Here is a 17,615-nt window from a genome sequence, read left to right on the forward strand (position 1 = left end):
GACACACTGGAATAATCTACCCATCTCACTTTTGGGCCGGATAGCAACAGTCAAAATGAAAGTATTACCACAAATAAACTATTTGTTCTCAATGATCCCCTTTAAACCCACTCAAAAATGGTTTCAAGACCTAGACTTGGCCGTCACAAAATTCTACTTTAAAAACAAGAAAAACAGAATTAGCCTTGCCAAATTGCAAAGAAATAAACCAGAGGGGGGTCTAGAGGCCCCTAATTTCCAACACTATTATATAGCAAATCAAATACAATATCTTATTAGGTGGTTATATCTTAACACTGAACAACAGTCATGGCTAGAATTAGAGCAAACAGACTGCAACCAAATACAATTGGCAAACCTCCCCTTTATTAGCTCTAGTATTAAGCACCATAGCTGCTTCAAAAACCCAATGATAGCATGTACCTTGAAAGCCTGGTGGAGAGGTATGGAAATTACGCAATCACAACAAGCCCCGTGTAAATTCTCACCAATCTGGCACAACCCAGACTTTGGAGTTAATAAAATTCCTATTTATTTCAGCACATGGGATGATACGGGAATAAACCAGTTACAGCATTTGTTTAAAGATAATACATTCATGTCATATGAAAAAATATTACAAGATTTCCAGATCAAAGGGGTCAATTTCCTTCAATACAATAAAATCAGGGCAGCCATCAGAAGCAAATTTCCATCACTAACGGGTACGTTAGACCCACCACCTTTCGTAAATAAAATAATAAATATACATCCTCAACAAAAAAAAATACTTTCAAAAGTATATAAAGCCCTCTCATGTAACAACTCTACTTGCCTACCAATCGAAAAATGGAATAACGAACTTTCGGTATCATTAGATAATAACTATTGGTCCAACATCTGTAAAAATGCATTTATAATGACAAAGAATAAGAACCTTCAGCTTATACAGTTCAAAATACTGCACAGATGGCATATTACTCAATCTAAAATGCACAAAATGGGGTTCTCCCAATCCGATAAATGTATAAGCTGCAACGAAGATATTTCAGATACATACTTTCATGCTCTTTGGCAATGTAAACCAATACAAGATTTCTGGGCACAGGTAACGAAGAAACTCTCTTTCCTATTGAACTGCAGGATTCCATTGTCTCCAACTCTTTGTCTGCTTGGCGATCTGAATACAGTGAATATCTCTATCCATCAAACCCGTCCACTACTAGCAAGTCTAACGATAGCCAAAAAAACAATATTGTTGAATTGGAAAAACAAACAAAACATTAGCATTAACCAATGGCTAAATCTAATCATTGAATATATAACATTAGAGAAAATATCTGCCAAACAGACAAATAAAATGGACAAATACGAACAACAGTGGGAAACGGTCGCAAGAATGATGAACATAGACTAAGGATTCTCTCTCACCTGCGAAGGAATGCCACAAAAATAATAAAAATGTATACATAAATGGATGTATGCGGGGTGTCCAGGGAAGTTGTATGCATTCTTCTGCAGCTGGAAACTGGACATGTTTAAATCCGAACTGTTTTATACACTCCCAACAGCATGTAATAAATAATTTTTCTTCCTTCACAGTTTAGTCGGTCAATGGGCTTATTTTACAAGGATACTCATGGACAATTTGGTTTCCAGCTGCTGGGGATCATATGCAACTTTTTTTGGAACACCCTATATATTACTTATCAGACTTGGAACAATTAAGGAACTATGCGTAAATAATACACTTCACTGGTCCTTGGCATACATCTAATGGTGTTTGATAAACCTCTTCTTCTATCAGCTTTACAGGTGGAGTTTGTTGGCGTCCTGCCCTGGGCCGTCCCGCCGCCGGTCTTGGCCCCCGGGATTTTCGGCCGGGGCTTGTCCGGTTGCGTCTGGCTGTGCGGGGGGTCCCGTCGGGCGCGCGCTGGTGTCGTGGGCGGGTGGGGGGGCCGTGCGGGTGCCGGTCCGGGGCCGCGGCCCTTCCCCGGCCGGCCGGGGTGGGGTGGGGTGGGGTTGGGGTGGGGGCCGGGGGGTGTATGCGGCAGCCATGATTCCCTCCCAGGTCCGCCCGGCCGGAGCCGCGTCTCCCTGTACCGGGTGCCGGGGAGGTGCCCTCTGGTGCCATACCGCGCGCCCCTCTTGGCCCGGGGGTGGGTTGTGGGGGGTGCGCTTCTCTCCCCTTGGTCTGTTTCCGGCCCTGTCCGCCTCCCTGGGCCGCGGCGGCCGCGGCTGCCCCCCGGCCGGCGGGGTCGTTAGCGGGGCCTCTTGGGGCCCGCGGGGCCTAGGGTGAGGCTTGTTGTCCCTTGCCGGTGGGGTGGACACCCCCTGGTCGCCGGCGCTTGGTGTGGCGCCTGCTCGGGGTGCGGGGTGGGTGCTTGGTGGGTGGGAGGGGGGTGGGCGGTCGCGGAGGCGCCGTGGGTGTTCTGGGGCGGGGATTGATCGGGGCCCTGACGCTTCTTCCGCCCTGGGGCCGGTGGTTCTGGTGGACGGGGCCACGCCCGCGGGAGCCTGCCTCTTAACTCACGCACTTCTCACTTCGGCACTGTAAATATTTTTCACCCTGGCACTTACATGCTCATACATTTCTCCGGGGAGAGTTGGGACGGGGCTTTACAGTCCCAGCCCGACTCCCCCCTGTTTTTAATGCACCACACACCAAGGTTGTGGGATGGTTGGGACCTGCTGGGGGGGGGGGGGGGCCTCACGGCTGCCTCCTCACCACAGGCCCCGCCATCCCTGCACCTTTTTTAAATGCACCACACACATCATACTCCACAGGAGAGCTCTGGCAAAGGGCGGTGGGACGGGCGGCTGGACAGAAACTCCATGCTGCGGTCCCACAGCCCCAAGCCAAGCTCTCCTATTTTAATGCATACATTGCACTACCCTCCCCTCACACCCCCATCACGGTGCTGGGTGATAGCTGCCAGTCGGGAACCTGGCAGCCACAGTAATAGGGTGGTAGGTGGGTCCCACACTTTTTCTATATGGCGTGGCTCCCGGGGTGTGGCCTCCCCTCTGCCTCGGCTGCCGGCCGCGCGAGTGGGTTGGGGGGTCGGGTCTCCGGTCTTGCATCGCCCCATGGCAGTCCCTGGGCGTTCTCCTGCCTCCGCCTTCCCCTCTCCTCTCTGGCTGGGCGTCCGCCCTGCGCTCCGTCGCGGGTCGCTGGCTGGGCGCCGGTGTATCAGCGGGGTGTCGCCTGCACCGGCGGGGGACCCTGCCTTGCCTGCGGCTTGGTGGGCCGCTGGGGGTCCCGTGGCGTGCCGTGCCGGTTGGGGGGCTGTGGCTGTGGCTCGTGGCCCGGGTGGGCAGGCGGGGGTGGGTGTAGGCGTGGGGTTGGTGATGCGTCCCCCCCTGCCATCCCTGAAGGCCGGTTGATGGGCGCGCGGGTGGCCCGGAGGACCACCCTGGGTCCCGGGGGGGGGGACGGTGGCTCCTTTGCTGGGCGGTTGGAGGAGGGACGGGATGCGCATGGCCCCCCACCTCGCCCGCCCGCCCTCCCTCCCCGGGCTGGCTGGGTGTGGGCCGTGGCCCTGGGTTGGTGCCCGCGCGGTCTCTCCGCCCGTCTGCGTGGCTGTCGCGCGCCCGGTGGGGCTTGCGTGCTGCTGGATGTGGTAGGGCATGCTCGGGTTGGGGGTTCCGGTGCCGGGATTGGCGATGCGGCGGCGTAGGGTTGGTCGCCAACGGGCTTTCACTCATAAGAGATTCACACGATTACTGGGTTCTAGATCACAGAACTGATTTGTGTACACTCTACCCCTTTCAATCACTTAGCTTATAGTCTTATAGACACCCCCACCCCCATTCTCCTCTTTCACTGGCCAATAGGCCCCCACATGGTGTAAACCGGAAATACATCGCGCTGACGATAGCACCAGCATATTAGTAACTAGTTTAGATGTTCAATGTATTTCTTGTTGTTGTTTGTGTATGTGTTTCTTTTCTTTCTTCTCTTGTATTTCTTTTCTTCTGTCCCCCCATAATCCCTTCCTGTTCGCTGCTTTGTCATAATAAAAAGGTATTTTGAATGATCACAATGGGAGTATGTCAGACTCTCAATGTGAAACATTAAAACTGTTCAGAATCCGGGCACTTAGACTTCCATTCTCTGTGTCAAACAGCTGAACAGGACAGGTTTAAAAAAAAAAAAAAAAATAGCATCATCAGCCTGTGGCCTGTACTACGAAGCCGGTTTTCGGGCTTATCGGGGTAACTCGAGAGTAACTTCATCACGTGCAGCCTAACTTCCCGGCTAACCGGGAGTACGAAAGGTGGATATGTTGAAACTGGGGAATGTTGCCATGGCAACATACGCCACACGTAAAACCTGGTCGTCTCAGAGTTAGATCTTGCTTAACCCAGGTTTCCGATTAACCACGCTCTATTTAAACAGCAGTCCTCCGCGCACGTGCCCTCTGGACGACCTGTACGACATTGGCGCGCGGATTGTAAGGGGACGAGTAATCCGCTGGTGGACCCGAAAGATGTTCTCTATGAGATATATAGATTTTCAGCTGAGAGAATTCATTACCTGTGCCAGCTGATCGAGGTGGACTTCTCTTATGTAACCCGCCTGAGTCAGGCTGTCACAATCGAGCAGAATGTGTGCCAGTCCTTGCGCTATTTCGCCAACGGACAATATATATGTATTCCATTGGTGATGCTGAATATTTGAGTAAGAGCACTGTATGCCGTGTGATTCGGAAAGTGGTAGGAGTGGGTTATGGAAAGGCTTCAAATTGATTGTTGAAGATGCTATACAGAAACCTGTGTCGGCTTCGCTGAATGTACAGTAAACGAATGTGGCGCTTTGCTCTCATACTATGAATATATTTAACAAACCTTTCCAGTTGTATTTCGTTGTGTAAATGCATTCATAATGATCATAAAAATATGTAGACTATATAAACATTGAGAAAACTTTTTTTCTGCCAACTCAAAGAGATTAAAATAAATGTCAAATCCACTGATAGAACAGATACACAAATATAAAAGATATAAATGTTTATTGAATATGCATCTTACAGGCTTGTTTAACTGTGAGAATTCGTTCCAAAAGACGGGCTTTAATTTGTAATCATTATGCACAGGCATCGTCATAAATATGATCACACAAAACGCAACCACGCATCGCATCCCCACATTTCTATTTCTCTTGAGTCCTCACAAATATAACATAAAATTGTGGGGGGGTTTCGGGCTTGGGCCTGCAAATCAATTTCATTGATCATGCTCAGGCTGGGTTGGGCTGGATTTTTTTTTAGGCCTGATCTAACCTCTACTCTGAAGATGTTCAAAGGACATACATATTCATACAGTCAGTGGGACTAAACACACAATCATACTGCTTCATGTGGTGATGCACATACGATAAATTATTTCTTACAGTTAACGTACCAAATCTTATTTAATTGTCCTTGACAGCAGGCTTTATTTCTTTTCATGGACATGAGTAAACTGGCATATTGACGCATTCACACGATCTGAAATCCGCTGCCAACAGACCGGTCACGCTCTACTCGCTGAAGCGGTGTTGGATTTTGCGGTGAAGGTGGATTTTAATTCCTCATAACTCCGCATGATTATCGCACATTCCTCCTCCGTGAAGTAAAGTGCCCGTGCCATCGTCACAAGTAGTGTTTTACTCTGGTCTTTGCCCCCTTTTATGTGAACGCGCAGTAACTCTGATTGGTTTGACACAGGTTCGACTAATCAACCTCATAATCAGCGTCGTAGCACCGATTGACCACAAACTAGGTAACCAGGTTTTGTCAACTCCAGTTACCCGCTGGTAAGCAGGATTACTTCTGGGGAGGTTGAACTCTGTTCGTAGTACAGGCCATAGTACTTCAGTGTGTCTTGTGGTTGATGAATCTGGGAGTGAGATTTGTTTGATTTTCGTTGTCATTTCCTCCTTTTCTTTTCCTTCGAACATTGCTGCCATCACTTCAGTCCTGCACTCTTTTATTATTTCTCCATCAGAGAACGGTTTCATATGTATGGCCAACACCCACGACATGCTAGGTGAGCACTCCATGCAATTTGTTGTTGTGTCATAGATTTAAAAATAACCTTGCTTGACTCTTGATATAACTGCTTCAGCCTCCTAAGTTCTTGCCTTCTTAATTCTGATTTCGGAGGAAACTTATCTTCAAAAGAGCCTTGCTCTTTAACATAATGGCGTTTCACATTTTCACTATTTATCAGAGCAACTGTCTTAAAGCATATTAAGCACATAGGTTTGCTACTTGCAGTTGGTAAAATGGACGCATATTTGTCAGTCCATTCTTCATTGAAATGTCAATTTTCATTGTCCACTTTTCTTGATCAACTTTGAGCATGACATTTTGTTAGATTCGGTCTTCCAATGGTGGCATGTAAACAAACAGAATAAAGTGCTGGATGCGACTCGTGTTTCACACTGCTGTGGTCTGTCAACTCTAGTTAGCAGCATGCAGGCTTTCTCAGCCAATCAGCTCATCCATGCAGGGTCTCTCAGCCAATCAGCGCACCGTTGTCATAGAGATGACAACAGAAGTGGGACGTGGAAGATATTTGACCAAAAATGAAACAGAATGTAGTGATAGAATAGTAGCGCATAACGATAGATGATAGATCGGCGATTCATACAAATAATACTGTATATGTTAAAAAAAGTTTTTTTTCCGGATTTTTTTTTATTCGTTTATTTTATTTTTATTGTTTTGAAAAGTGCCATTTGCTCTGGGTCCGCAGAGAGGTGTGCCGTGGTCAGGTCGTGGGCCGCGGTCCGCTAATTGAGGACCCCGGTTCTAGAGTCACTTCCTTTCCAGTAACCCTAAATGAACAGGAATTGACCCGTAAATGTCCCAAATTCAATAGGAAGTGACCTGTAAATTCCCCTAAAAGCTGTTTTGTTTTTTTTCTGGGTTAAGCGAAGCGGTCGATGATGACAATAAATATTTTATTCAAATATTTCATTCATTCATTATAGTACAGTATAATAATAAAAGGTCACATAATTGACATTGTTCTGAGTAGGGGATGGCATGGCTAGGGATGGCGTGGCTCAGTGGTAGAGTAGTTTGCCCCCCAACCCAGAGATTGTGGGTTCGATTCTCTGCTCTGATGAACTTGCCTAAGTATCCTTGAGCAAGATACTGGACCCATATTGCTCCTGGTGCTGCGTCACCAGTAGGTAGATAGCAATGTAGTGTAAAGCACTTTGAGCACCTTGAAAGTTGGTAAAGCACTATAACACGATTTACCAGTACATTTTTGAGACAACAACTTTTACTTCAGTAATGTTACTCTCACTTGAGTCCAATTTTCCGCTACTCTACCCACCTCTGCGTTTATCCGATATCATTCTTGTTTACTTCAGTAATGTTACTCTCACTTGAGTCCAATTTTCCGCTACTCTACCCACCTCTGCGTTTATCCGATATCATTCTTGTTAAAGAATTCCCCGTGATAATTCATCTCAACCCGAATCCCTCTACTCGCTAATTTTAGCAAGACTAACATTAGCCCTTGAAGATGAACCGTGCGGGAAGCTAATGTCCTACCGATTTCTTATCGGGCCGACGGCGGAGGATGGAAATACGCAATATAGATTAGACTGAGGAGCCACTTGAGTTGCTTAATGTCCCGCGTGTCTCCGTGAAGTATCGAAAATGAGAAGTTATGCTAATGAGGTTATTAATTAAGCTAATTTGCATTCACTAGAGAATCATTCCAAGTCAGTGTGCTTGTCCTCACATAATGGACAGTATTGATGGAAGTTCTACATTGTTACTTATGTCTTGTCGCCTCCCCTTGTCTCCCATTGTCGAAATTTATTTTAAGAATTGCGGAAAATCAGACGTCGAAATCCTTGTTGATTTTCAGTCACTTCCTTTTCATTTGGGGGCATTTACTGGTCACTTCCTGGTGAGTTTGGGGCATTTACGGGGCACTTCCTGTTGATTTAGGAGCATTTATGGGTCACTGCCTGTTGATTATGAGTTATTGCAAAGGAAGTGACTTAAGGATTTACCCAAATGAATAGGAAGTGACTCAAAAATCAATATTTACCTGTTCATTTTCGGTCAGTTCCTTTTCCTTTTTGCGCATTTACGGGTCACTTCCTGTTTTTTTTTTTTTTTTTTTTTTTTTTTTTTTTTTTTTTTTTTTTTTTTTTGGCATTTACAGGTCGCATCCTGTTGATTTTGGGTTACTGAAAAAGGATGGGAAGCAAGAATCGTTTAATTAAGCATGATTTTTTATTTTAACTGGCTAAAATATACCAATGGTTTTAAAACAAGCTTTACTATGGAGGTAGATTTGTGTCTTTATTATTCAATCAAAACAAAAAAAAGTCGCTTCAATCAAAATATATATTTTGAATAGAAAACAAAAAGCAACTATAAAAAATGATAAAAATAAAAAAAATGAAAAGAAATGTGTTTCAATGCAAAAATTAATTTGAAACAAAAAAAAAAATGCATTTGAAAGCTAGGTAGTTACAAGGTAGTCCAAAACTTTGCACTTCAAAAGAAATATGGGCACTTCAATATAAAAAATAATTTCAAATAAAAATATTATTCTCGAAAAAAAAAAAAAAATTAGAGGGGGCAGTTTTATTTTTCAAATGATTTTTTTCTTTGAAATTTTTTTCAGTATTGAAGAAACTTTTTGGGGGGGATTGAATGATTTAGACACAAATATTCTACCCATTATATGGCCCAAATATAAAAAGGGTTGCTTCACTCAAAGAAAACATTTTCAATGAAAAATTAATTATTAAAATTCAAATTTTTGGATCCTGGTGGAGGGTTTATGTGCCACAAGTAACCTAGGCACTAACTCAATTCACTGCTACTTCTCAACCAACTCTTCCACTTTCAGTGGTCTGGTCATCTGGTGCTGTCAATGGCAGCGAACGAGATAATCACCATTTAAGACCCACAGTGTTGGGTAAAAACAAGAGGTACAAACTCAACCCAACGTGAGATCGAACCACAAATTTTAAGAAGACAACACATTGACCTCAGTTGATCCCAACAAGATCTGTCTGTTTGTTCATTCTTTGGAATTAAATGAACCAAAAAGCGAACAGCACCTGGTGTTCCCAGGCAAATTCTCCCCTAAGTCCCTATGGCCTATCAAGGGGACCAATAATCGACTGACTCTGACTTATTGGGCAGCCAATCGCTGCCCGGGCCTCGCCGAGGCTCGTTGTCAGTTGACCAATCGCGTCACAGCTCTCAACGCGGGATAAGTATTCTCTACTACGCCAACTTTTCACTCATTCAAAACACGGCACTACTAGAAGAAGTTGATTCAGAGAGTGAGGTAAGATACATTTTCAAATGAACAAACGTCTTGTACAAGTCATGTCCCTTGTTCACTGATTTGTTGCCTCCAATCTCGGTTATTACTTTGAGGAGAGGCTACAAGGGACTTTAAACATTTATGATTTTAGCTTTTTGGCTAAGCTTAATGCTGGCGCGCCATATGAAAACAAATCACTTGCGCATTCTTTGTTGTTTCCGATTGTGATTACTTCGAGGTAGGCTGCAAGGAAGTTTCAACATTTAAACCTCATGCAGGGGTGGACAGAGTTCTAGATTCCAGTACTTAAGTAGTACTTAAGTAAAAAGTACTTTCATTCAAAAATCTAGGCAAGTAGAAATAAGAGTACGCCAAGTGCAGTCATCATGTTGAAAATAGCTTACTTGCTTTGAAGTTACTTTCTTATTTGGATATATATCCAAATTTTTTATTCTTTGGATATGTACTTATGAGTACATGTGTACTACTCAAGTCAATACACTCTTGGCCACCCCTGCATCATTGGCAAAAACATTGTATTTTATCCAGGGAATGTAAATCTATGTTGTACCATATTTGTCACTAGGAGTAACTATACTCTCCTCTGCATGTTTCAGGAGACTGCTTCTGTTGTGGAGTCTATTCTGGCTGACTTCAAGGGGCCGGCGGGTCTCGACATCGACGGCATCCCAGTGTTCAAGTCTGCTGAGGCAGTAGATGCACACTGGGCCACCGCAAGTAAACATCTTGGATGTATGCAGGTAGGTAGGTTCACGCCCATGTTAGACGCTTGTCATTGGTGTAGACCGGTATGCCAGGCTGAGAGCCATGCTGTGTGCCATGTTCTGTTTTTTGCAGGATCCTCCTGGAATTCAGCTGTACGTGTCCGTGAAGACAATGGTACTGAATGGGGTGCAGCTGAACAAGTACAGGTGCCGTTGTGACAGCAAGTCCCTTGAGGGGCTGCACGCACACCTGTACAACGCCATTCCATCCAGCAGATGTGGGATCATGTCATTTCAAGTGAACCATGAAAAGAAAATACACACATTTTCAGTATTTTATTTTACTTAATTAATGTTTTTCAAACATCATGTAAAACATCAGTTTCTTCCCAAGAGCTGTCACCCTTCTGAACTCAATCCAGCACTCATATTGTAATAATAATCTTTTTTATTCTGTATGTTTTTCTGTTTCTTATTTATTTTTTGGTGTGTACTCAATGGGAAAGCTTCAAATCTCATTGTAGTCTGTATAGTGGCAAAGATTATTCTATTCTATTCTATTCTATTCTATTCTATTCTATTCTATTCTATTCTATTCTATTCTATTCTATGTATGTGTCATTTTTCTTCTCTAAATTGTGTATTAGGTGTACCTGATTGCGTTTCCCGTGAAGTGGAACACCAGGATGGAATCCCTTCGGGTGGCTGGCGGTCAGGGGCGGCAGACAAAATGCATGGACGGCCAGCAGTTCCAGCGCATGAACTAGCACGCTGAGGTGCTGTTTGGTAAGCAGCACATGCTGGAGCCCAACTTTGCTGCTTCTCTGCCCTAACCCGACCAGTCCAAACACCCAGAGGAGGAGGAGCTACTGGGCGTGGAGTGCCAGTCCAGCACGTTCACGCCACGGCAGTACTACGCACAGAAAGGTAAAGCATATGTAATTATGTAGATGAAAATTAACATCAACTTCTACTTAGCACTGGGTCAAATTGTACTGATCCCATAAATGCTGTGTTTGCAGTGGAGGAAGAGCAGTTGCGGCAGGAGGAGGAAGAGGTGTTGCCATGGAGGAGGTGGTGGACCCCGTAGATGGCGTCTGCGGGGAGCATGCTCCCCTCACCCAGGCCGTGAAGGTGGAAGAGGAGGAAAGCCCCGTTCTGCAGGATGTCCTGGGGAGCCATCGCCATCTCCATGTGCCGGGGACAGAGGAGGTGGAAGCCCTGGCCCTGCTGGGGCTGGCTGACAAAGATGACCACTACCACGTGAGTGTCGACCTTCGGCGAAAAATCAGCTTGGCCGCAGGCTCCCTCAACGAGCACGATAAGACAGTCTCCAGCTTTGTGAAGAAGTAAGAGTCCAGGTGGGGCTACACCTTCTTCGGCCGTTGCCTCGACCCGGACCCGCCAGAGAGCAGCACTGCTCAAAAAACTAAGTTTGGCTGGATGAGGTATGCGCAGGCTGCCCAGGTGACAGAAGATCTGCTGTACCTGCTTATTAAGATGCTTCGCAACCACCCACCCAGCTCTAACTTCACTTCTCCCAGCAAAGTGTCAACCTCCATCAAGAGGATTGTGGATCGAGTGAGAGACGACCCCTCTCTGTAGCCTCAACATCCCACTGCCCAATGAAGGGAAAAGATACCGTCATCGCACACACCATATAATTGTCTGCATTAGTCTAACACATTCATCTAACTATTGTTGAAGCAGACTCCACTACATGCCCTTTGACACAGTAAAGTGAATCACCTTATCCGGGCTAATGAGGGGGAGATGAGAAAAATGGTACAGTTTCTCGTAGGCACCGTCGCTGTTCCCGTGCGCCTTGGCCAGTTGGGCGAATTTCAACACCAACATAAACAATAAGTCCATCTCCAGCTTCCTCCGCAGGGAGGAGAAGGTGGCCAACTACAAGGTGACTGTGCAGGCCAGAGCCAAGCCCCACCGCACCATGCTTTCGGACCAGCCGTTGCCCGACGCTCCTACCTTGCCGTCATCTCTGCCACAGCCAGAAAGACCCCCAGTCCAGTACGAGGAGCACCATCACATTGCTGGGAAAAGGCGTGGAGAAAAGCGGAGGTGAGTTGCTCAGACTTTTGTCTTTTATGTAGGGTGCAGGAGGGGGCGTCGCCAGAAAGGACTGTAGGCCGGCGTTAACCTTTGCCGGCGCAAATCATCAGATTTAAAAAAAAAAACTTTTAAAAACGGAATTGTTCTGCGAGCACTTTTAAATTGCACTGACTCACATACTTACTTTTTTCCTGCACTTGTTATCTCATGGCAACTAAGGCAGCCTGACTGTATCTCCAAATTTTTAGTCGCTTGGGATAAAAGCGTCTGATAAATATACTAAATGTAATGTAAATATTTTAAAGGCCCTAGCCACATAAATGAATTCCCAGAAGTGAATTCGTATGGTCTGTGTTCTGTATTTGCAGGTTGGACTTTGATGATCCAAACCCGGTACCACAGCCGCAAATACAGCCACAAGCACAATCTTCAACCACTAGGCCCATCCAGCCCAAGCCTGACACCAGCACATCAGCATCTGCACTGCCATCCAGCGTTTCAGCAGCACCACTACTGCTGGTGGTCACTGCACAGCCTCGGGCGCCATCGGTGAAGTTTGCTGGGCCCTCCTGCGGTCAGTTGTTTGTGTCTGTTCTGGCACCACCTGCACCCAAGGTCAAGCCCATACTGCCCAACAACTTTGTACTAAAACATCTTATATACGGGGGTTAAATCATTATTCTCAATTTTGTATACCACATTTTGTACTTGAATGCTGCTCTACATGAAAGTGCACTTTACATTTGAATGTTTGCTACTTTGTGTTCTAAACCAAAATCACACTAATTGTACTGACTGCCACTTAAAAGAAAAATGTGGGAAAATACACTATTCACTACAGTAAACAAAACTTGAAATGATGCTAATTGAAAGTATCACTTTTGCCACTTCTTATGTCATTTTTAAATTGACAATTTCTTTATGGTATCATATAGTATGGTATCTTTGTGGTATCAGGCAGCTTTTTCCAATGCACCTTCATGCTCCTCTTCTCCTCACCCATTTGTCTTGCAAACTGGGCACTGTTGTTTTCTAATGAATGTGTGATGATTGTCCTCTCTACTTAATGGAGCTTATTATTACCTCAAGCACTGACTTCTAAATTTTACTATTAATACGCTTTTGAATGTTGTAAAATACGTTTGTTATATTTGCCTCCTTAAAATAACTGTATTTGCAGAAAATGTTTTATGGATACTTGATATTTTGAAAATAAAATACACACTCAATAAAAATATTTGTATTTTTTAAAATGTTCTCCTCTTTTCATTATGCATCAATCTGTAACTTTGGCACAGCTCACACCTAAAAAACTGATTTTGATAGTTTAGTGTCCAAAATAATGCCTCAAAGACTTGCTGTGTAATATTTATCTTTTTGGGATTTCAGTATTTTGTTGAGCCTGTGGTCTAGCTTTTGAGTGTTGGGACATAGGTGTTTGATTTGGGAATGAAATAAATTCTCTGCAAGGAGATGTAATTTCTAAGCACCTTACATTTATCAAAAGCAAAAGGGAATCACTTAAAAGGCATGTGAGTAAAAGAGTCTGCTCTGTTTCCCTTGAGAGTGAAATACTGAGCAAGGAGCAAGCTCATTTAAAAAATGACAAAGCAATTAGGCAAACTGGCCAGCAGATGGCATCCTAGAGGAAAATCAGATCCCAGTATCTGCTCAATCCCAGATCAGACCCCAGGATCTGCTGAATCCCAGGATCAGCAATAGGGACTTGGGGGGTCATGATCAGTGCCCAGGCGGTCTCCCAATCAAGTACTAAACAGGTCCAACCCTGCTTTAGCGTGAGATCAGTGTATTTTGGAATAAAAAATAATTTTGATTATATGTCCCAGACCGCTACACGTATGGAGGTAGATTTGTGTCTTTATTATTCAATCAAAAAAAAAGTTGCTTCAATCAAATAAAAAGTTGCTTCAATCAAAATATATATTTTCAATCGAAGAAAACGTCAGTTCAATCAAAAAAATGTGTTTAAATGCAAAAATAAATTTGAAACTCCCAAAAATATATTTGAAAACTATTTTTCTTTGATTGAAAAAAATTTTTTTTTGATTGAAGTCAAGTTTTTTTTGATTGAAACACCATTTTTGATTGAAGTCATGTAATTTTGCGTTGGGACCACATTTTGGCTAGGACATTTGTGTCTTTATTATTCAATCAAAAATTAAGTTGCTTCAAACAAAAAATATATATTTTCAAAAGAAAAATCACTTCAATCAAAAATTTTAAAAATATTCAATCGTAGAAAAAAAGGTTTGAATGTGAAAAAATATTTGAGACTCAGAAATTCGCATTTGAACACTTTATTTTTCATTCAAACTGTTTTCTTTGATTAAAGCAATCCTTTTTGTGTTTGAACCATATTAGGGGTAGGACATTTGTGTCAAAATCATTCAATCGCAATAAAAGTTGCTTTAATCAAAAAACTATTTTTAATCAAAGAAAAAAATAATTTGCAAAAATATATATTTTTTGAAAATATTTTTTAAAATTTGAAATATATATATTTTTTATTGAAGTGTCACTTTTTTTGAAAAGCAAAAAGTTTTAAACTTTTTTTTTTTCAAAGTGGAAAAAGTTTTGAACACACTTTTTTTTTTTGAAGTGGAAAAAGTTTTGAAGGCACTTTTTTTCGATTGAATCATTTTGACACAAAGATTCAACTTCAACGCTAGTTCCGGTGTGTTTGAGTGAAGAAAAAATTAATTTTGATGATATCCCCCAAACCGCTGCGCAGGAGTGAAGCAAACTTCACTAAATGTAGAATTGTGTCATATTTTAGTAATTACATTTGGGAATTTTGTGCTAGGACATTTGGTTTGTGCGCAATCCTCAAAATGAGTTCAAAAAAGCCATTCTAACCTTTTGAGCGCGAGATCAGTGGACTTAATTTTGATTATATCTCCCAAGCTGCGACACAGAAGTGAACCAAACTTTATTGAATGTTGAATTGTGTCATATTCTTCTAAATACATTTGGAAGTTTGGCTCTAGAACATTTGATCTGAGCGCAATCCTCAAAATGAGTTCAAAAAGCAATACTCACCTTTTCAGCGTGAGATCAGCTCACTTGGGCTCAAAAAAGTAATATTGATTATATCTTCCAAACCGCTGCGCATAATTGACCCAAACTTCACTGAATGTTGAATTGTGTCATATTCTACTAAATACATTTGGAAATTTAGTTCTGGAACATTTGGTTTGAAGCGCAATCCTCAAAATGAGTTCTAAAAGCAATACTCACCTTTTTAGCGCGAGATCAGCTCACTTAGGCTCAAAATTGTAATATTGATTATATCTCCTAAACCTCTGCGCAGAAGGGAACCAAACTTCACTGAATGTTGAATTGTGTCAGAATTTACTAAATACATTTGGAAAATTGGCTCTGGAACATTTGGTTTGAGCGCAATCCTCAAAATGAGTTCAAAAAGCAATACTCACCTTTTCAGCGTGAGATCAGCTCACTTAAGATCAAAAAAGTAATATTGATTATATCTTCTAAACCGCTGCGCATAATTGAACCAAACTTCACTGAATGTTGAATTGTGTCAGAATCTACTAAATACATTTGGAAATTTCGTTCTGGAACATTTGGTTTGAAGCGCAATCCTCAAAATGAGTTCTAAAAGCAATACTCACCTTTTTAGCGCGAGATCAGCTCACTTAGGCTCTAAATTGTAATATTGATTATATCTCCCAAACCACTGAGCAGAAGTGATCCAAACTTCACCGAATGTTGAATTGTGTCATATTTTACTAAATACATTTGGAAATTTCGTTCTGGAACATTTGGTTTGAAGCGCAATCCTCAAAATGAGTTCTAAAAGCAATACTCAGCTTTTTAGCGCGAGATCAGCTCACTTAGGCTCAAACATATATTATTGATTATATCTCCTAAACCTCTGTGCAGAAGTGAACCAAACTTCACTGAATGTTGAATTGTGTCAGAATCTACTAAATACATTTGGAAAATTGGCTCTGGAACATTTGGTTTGAGCGCAATCCTCAAAATGAGTTCAAAAAGCAATACTCACCTTTTCAGCGCGAGATCAGCTCACTTGAGCTCAAATAGTAATATTGATTATATCTTCCAAACCGCTGCGCAGAAGTGATCCAAACTTCACTGAATGTTGAAATGTGTCATATTCTACTAAATACATTTGGAAATTTTACTCTGGAACATTTGATTTGAGCGCAATCCTCAAAATGAGTTCAAAAAGCAGTACTCACCTTTTCAGCACGAGATCAGTTCACTTAGGCTCAAAAATGTAATATTGATTATATCTCCCAAACTGTTGCGCAGAATTGATCCAAACTGGTTTGTGCGCAATCCCCAAAATGATTTCAAAAAGCAATACTCACCTTTTGAAAGCGAGATCAGTGCACTTTGGCAGAGAAATGTAATATTGAGGATAACTCCCAAACCGCTATGCAGAAGTGAACCAAATGTAACCCGGTGGTTAACAAGTGTCAAAGTTTGCTTTGTACAACTTTATGATGTCTGATTATAACTTGTTAATGTATTGGACCAGTGCATCAGAAGCTAGACCCGACTCACAGGAGACAACCCGGCAGAAGCAAATAAAACTTGAGACACAGATAAATGTGGGTTTTTTTGTGTGTAATAAAAAACAACAATATTAAACTATTTTCAATACGTACACTGAAAAGCAAGAAAGCAATTTAAATGCATAAAACAAATCAATGAATCGAAAAACTGTTACCTAAACCACCCTAACTTTACTAAGTGTACTTAGTGTTTTTTTTTTCTTTAACGTCTAATTACAGACCTAAAACGCTATGTGAGCTCACATGTGAATCACTGTTGAATATTATGGAACGTTCCTCACAGATTCCCAGCTGAAACAAAATAAGGTGTCCAGTTCAGGTTCGAAAATTGTGTTAGCTCGCCCCCGATCTCCCCTTCGACAACCACTCCTGTGGCTCGACAGGTCGAGAGCGGAAAAATAAAAGGGAAAAAATATATGCTCCACAAGCGATCTCCCACGATGTCCTCAATGAAAGAAAGGCGACTCCCGCATAAAAGACCCGGCCTAAACAGGCCAAGGTAATATTAACATCATGCTTCAAATTCATCTTTTTTCTTCTTAACATGTCATATAAAACACTCACCAGAATAAGGTGATGAGGGCACGTAGCTAACGGTTGTTAGCTAATCCGCGTTGTCACAAACTGCCTTCCTAACAGCCAGTTTGCGATGAAGACGCAGCAAACATTTTTTTTTTTTTTTTCAAATGTTTTTTATTGGTTTTATCATAGTAGCGCAACAATATACAGATACACACAAACAATACAAGCGACATCCACAAGTAGACATGGAAACAGCATTTGGTGCACACATTCAAAAAGAAAAAGGGTAGACGAAACAAAAATACATAGTCTGGGATACACAAGATGGCTACTTAGTTTGACATTTCAGAGTCCCAAGGACTCAAAGGGGACAAATCGGCTATGTAGAAAGGGAGAGCTGGACAGCACCTTACAGCATATTTTACGAGAGGGA

At 42.7% G+C, this 17,615-nt stretch overlaps 1 protein-coding gene across 9 annotated transcripts in view; it reads left to right on the forward strand.

The window, feature by feature from the left end:
- The window catches only part of LOC130911282 (zinc finger protein 260-like), a 172,613-nt gene extending 159,353 nt beyond the window's left edge, over nucleotides 1-13,260 (forward strand). The window contains exons 4-8 of one of the 9 annotated variants that reach the window (XM_057829134.1): nucleotides 9,900-10,043; nucleotides 10,141-10,934; nucleotides 11,030-11,455; nucleotides 11,552-12,086; nucleotides 12,446-13,260. In XM_057829134.1, the coding sequence (XP_057685117.1) occupies nucleotides 9,900-9,934 (35 nt within the window). In that variant the 3' untranslated portion in view covers nucleotides 9,935-10,043; nucleotides 10,141-10,934; nucleotides 11,030-11,455; nucleotides 11,552-12,086; nucleotides 12,446-13,260. Of the gene's footprint in view, nucleotides 1-9,899; nucleotides 10,048-10,140; nucleotides 10,935-11,029; nucleotides 12,087-12,445 lie in introns of all 9 variants that reach the window. The other 8 variants (XM_057829131.1, XM_057829133.1, XM_057829135.1 and 5 more) reach the window with 8 other exon arrangements.
- Nucleotides 13,261-17,615: the final 4,355 nt, after the last annotated feature.

This window comes from Corythoichthys intestinalis, unplaced genomic scaffold (genome assembly GCF_030265065.1).
Source record: "Corythoichthys intestinalis isolate RoL2023-P3 unplaced genomic scaffold, ASM3026506v1 HiC_scaffold_24, whole genome shotgun sequence".
Classification (NCBI taxonomy): Eukaryota; Metazoa; Chordata; class Actinopteri; order Syngnathiformes; family Syngnathidae; genus Corythoichthys; species Corythoichthys intestinalis.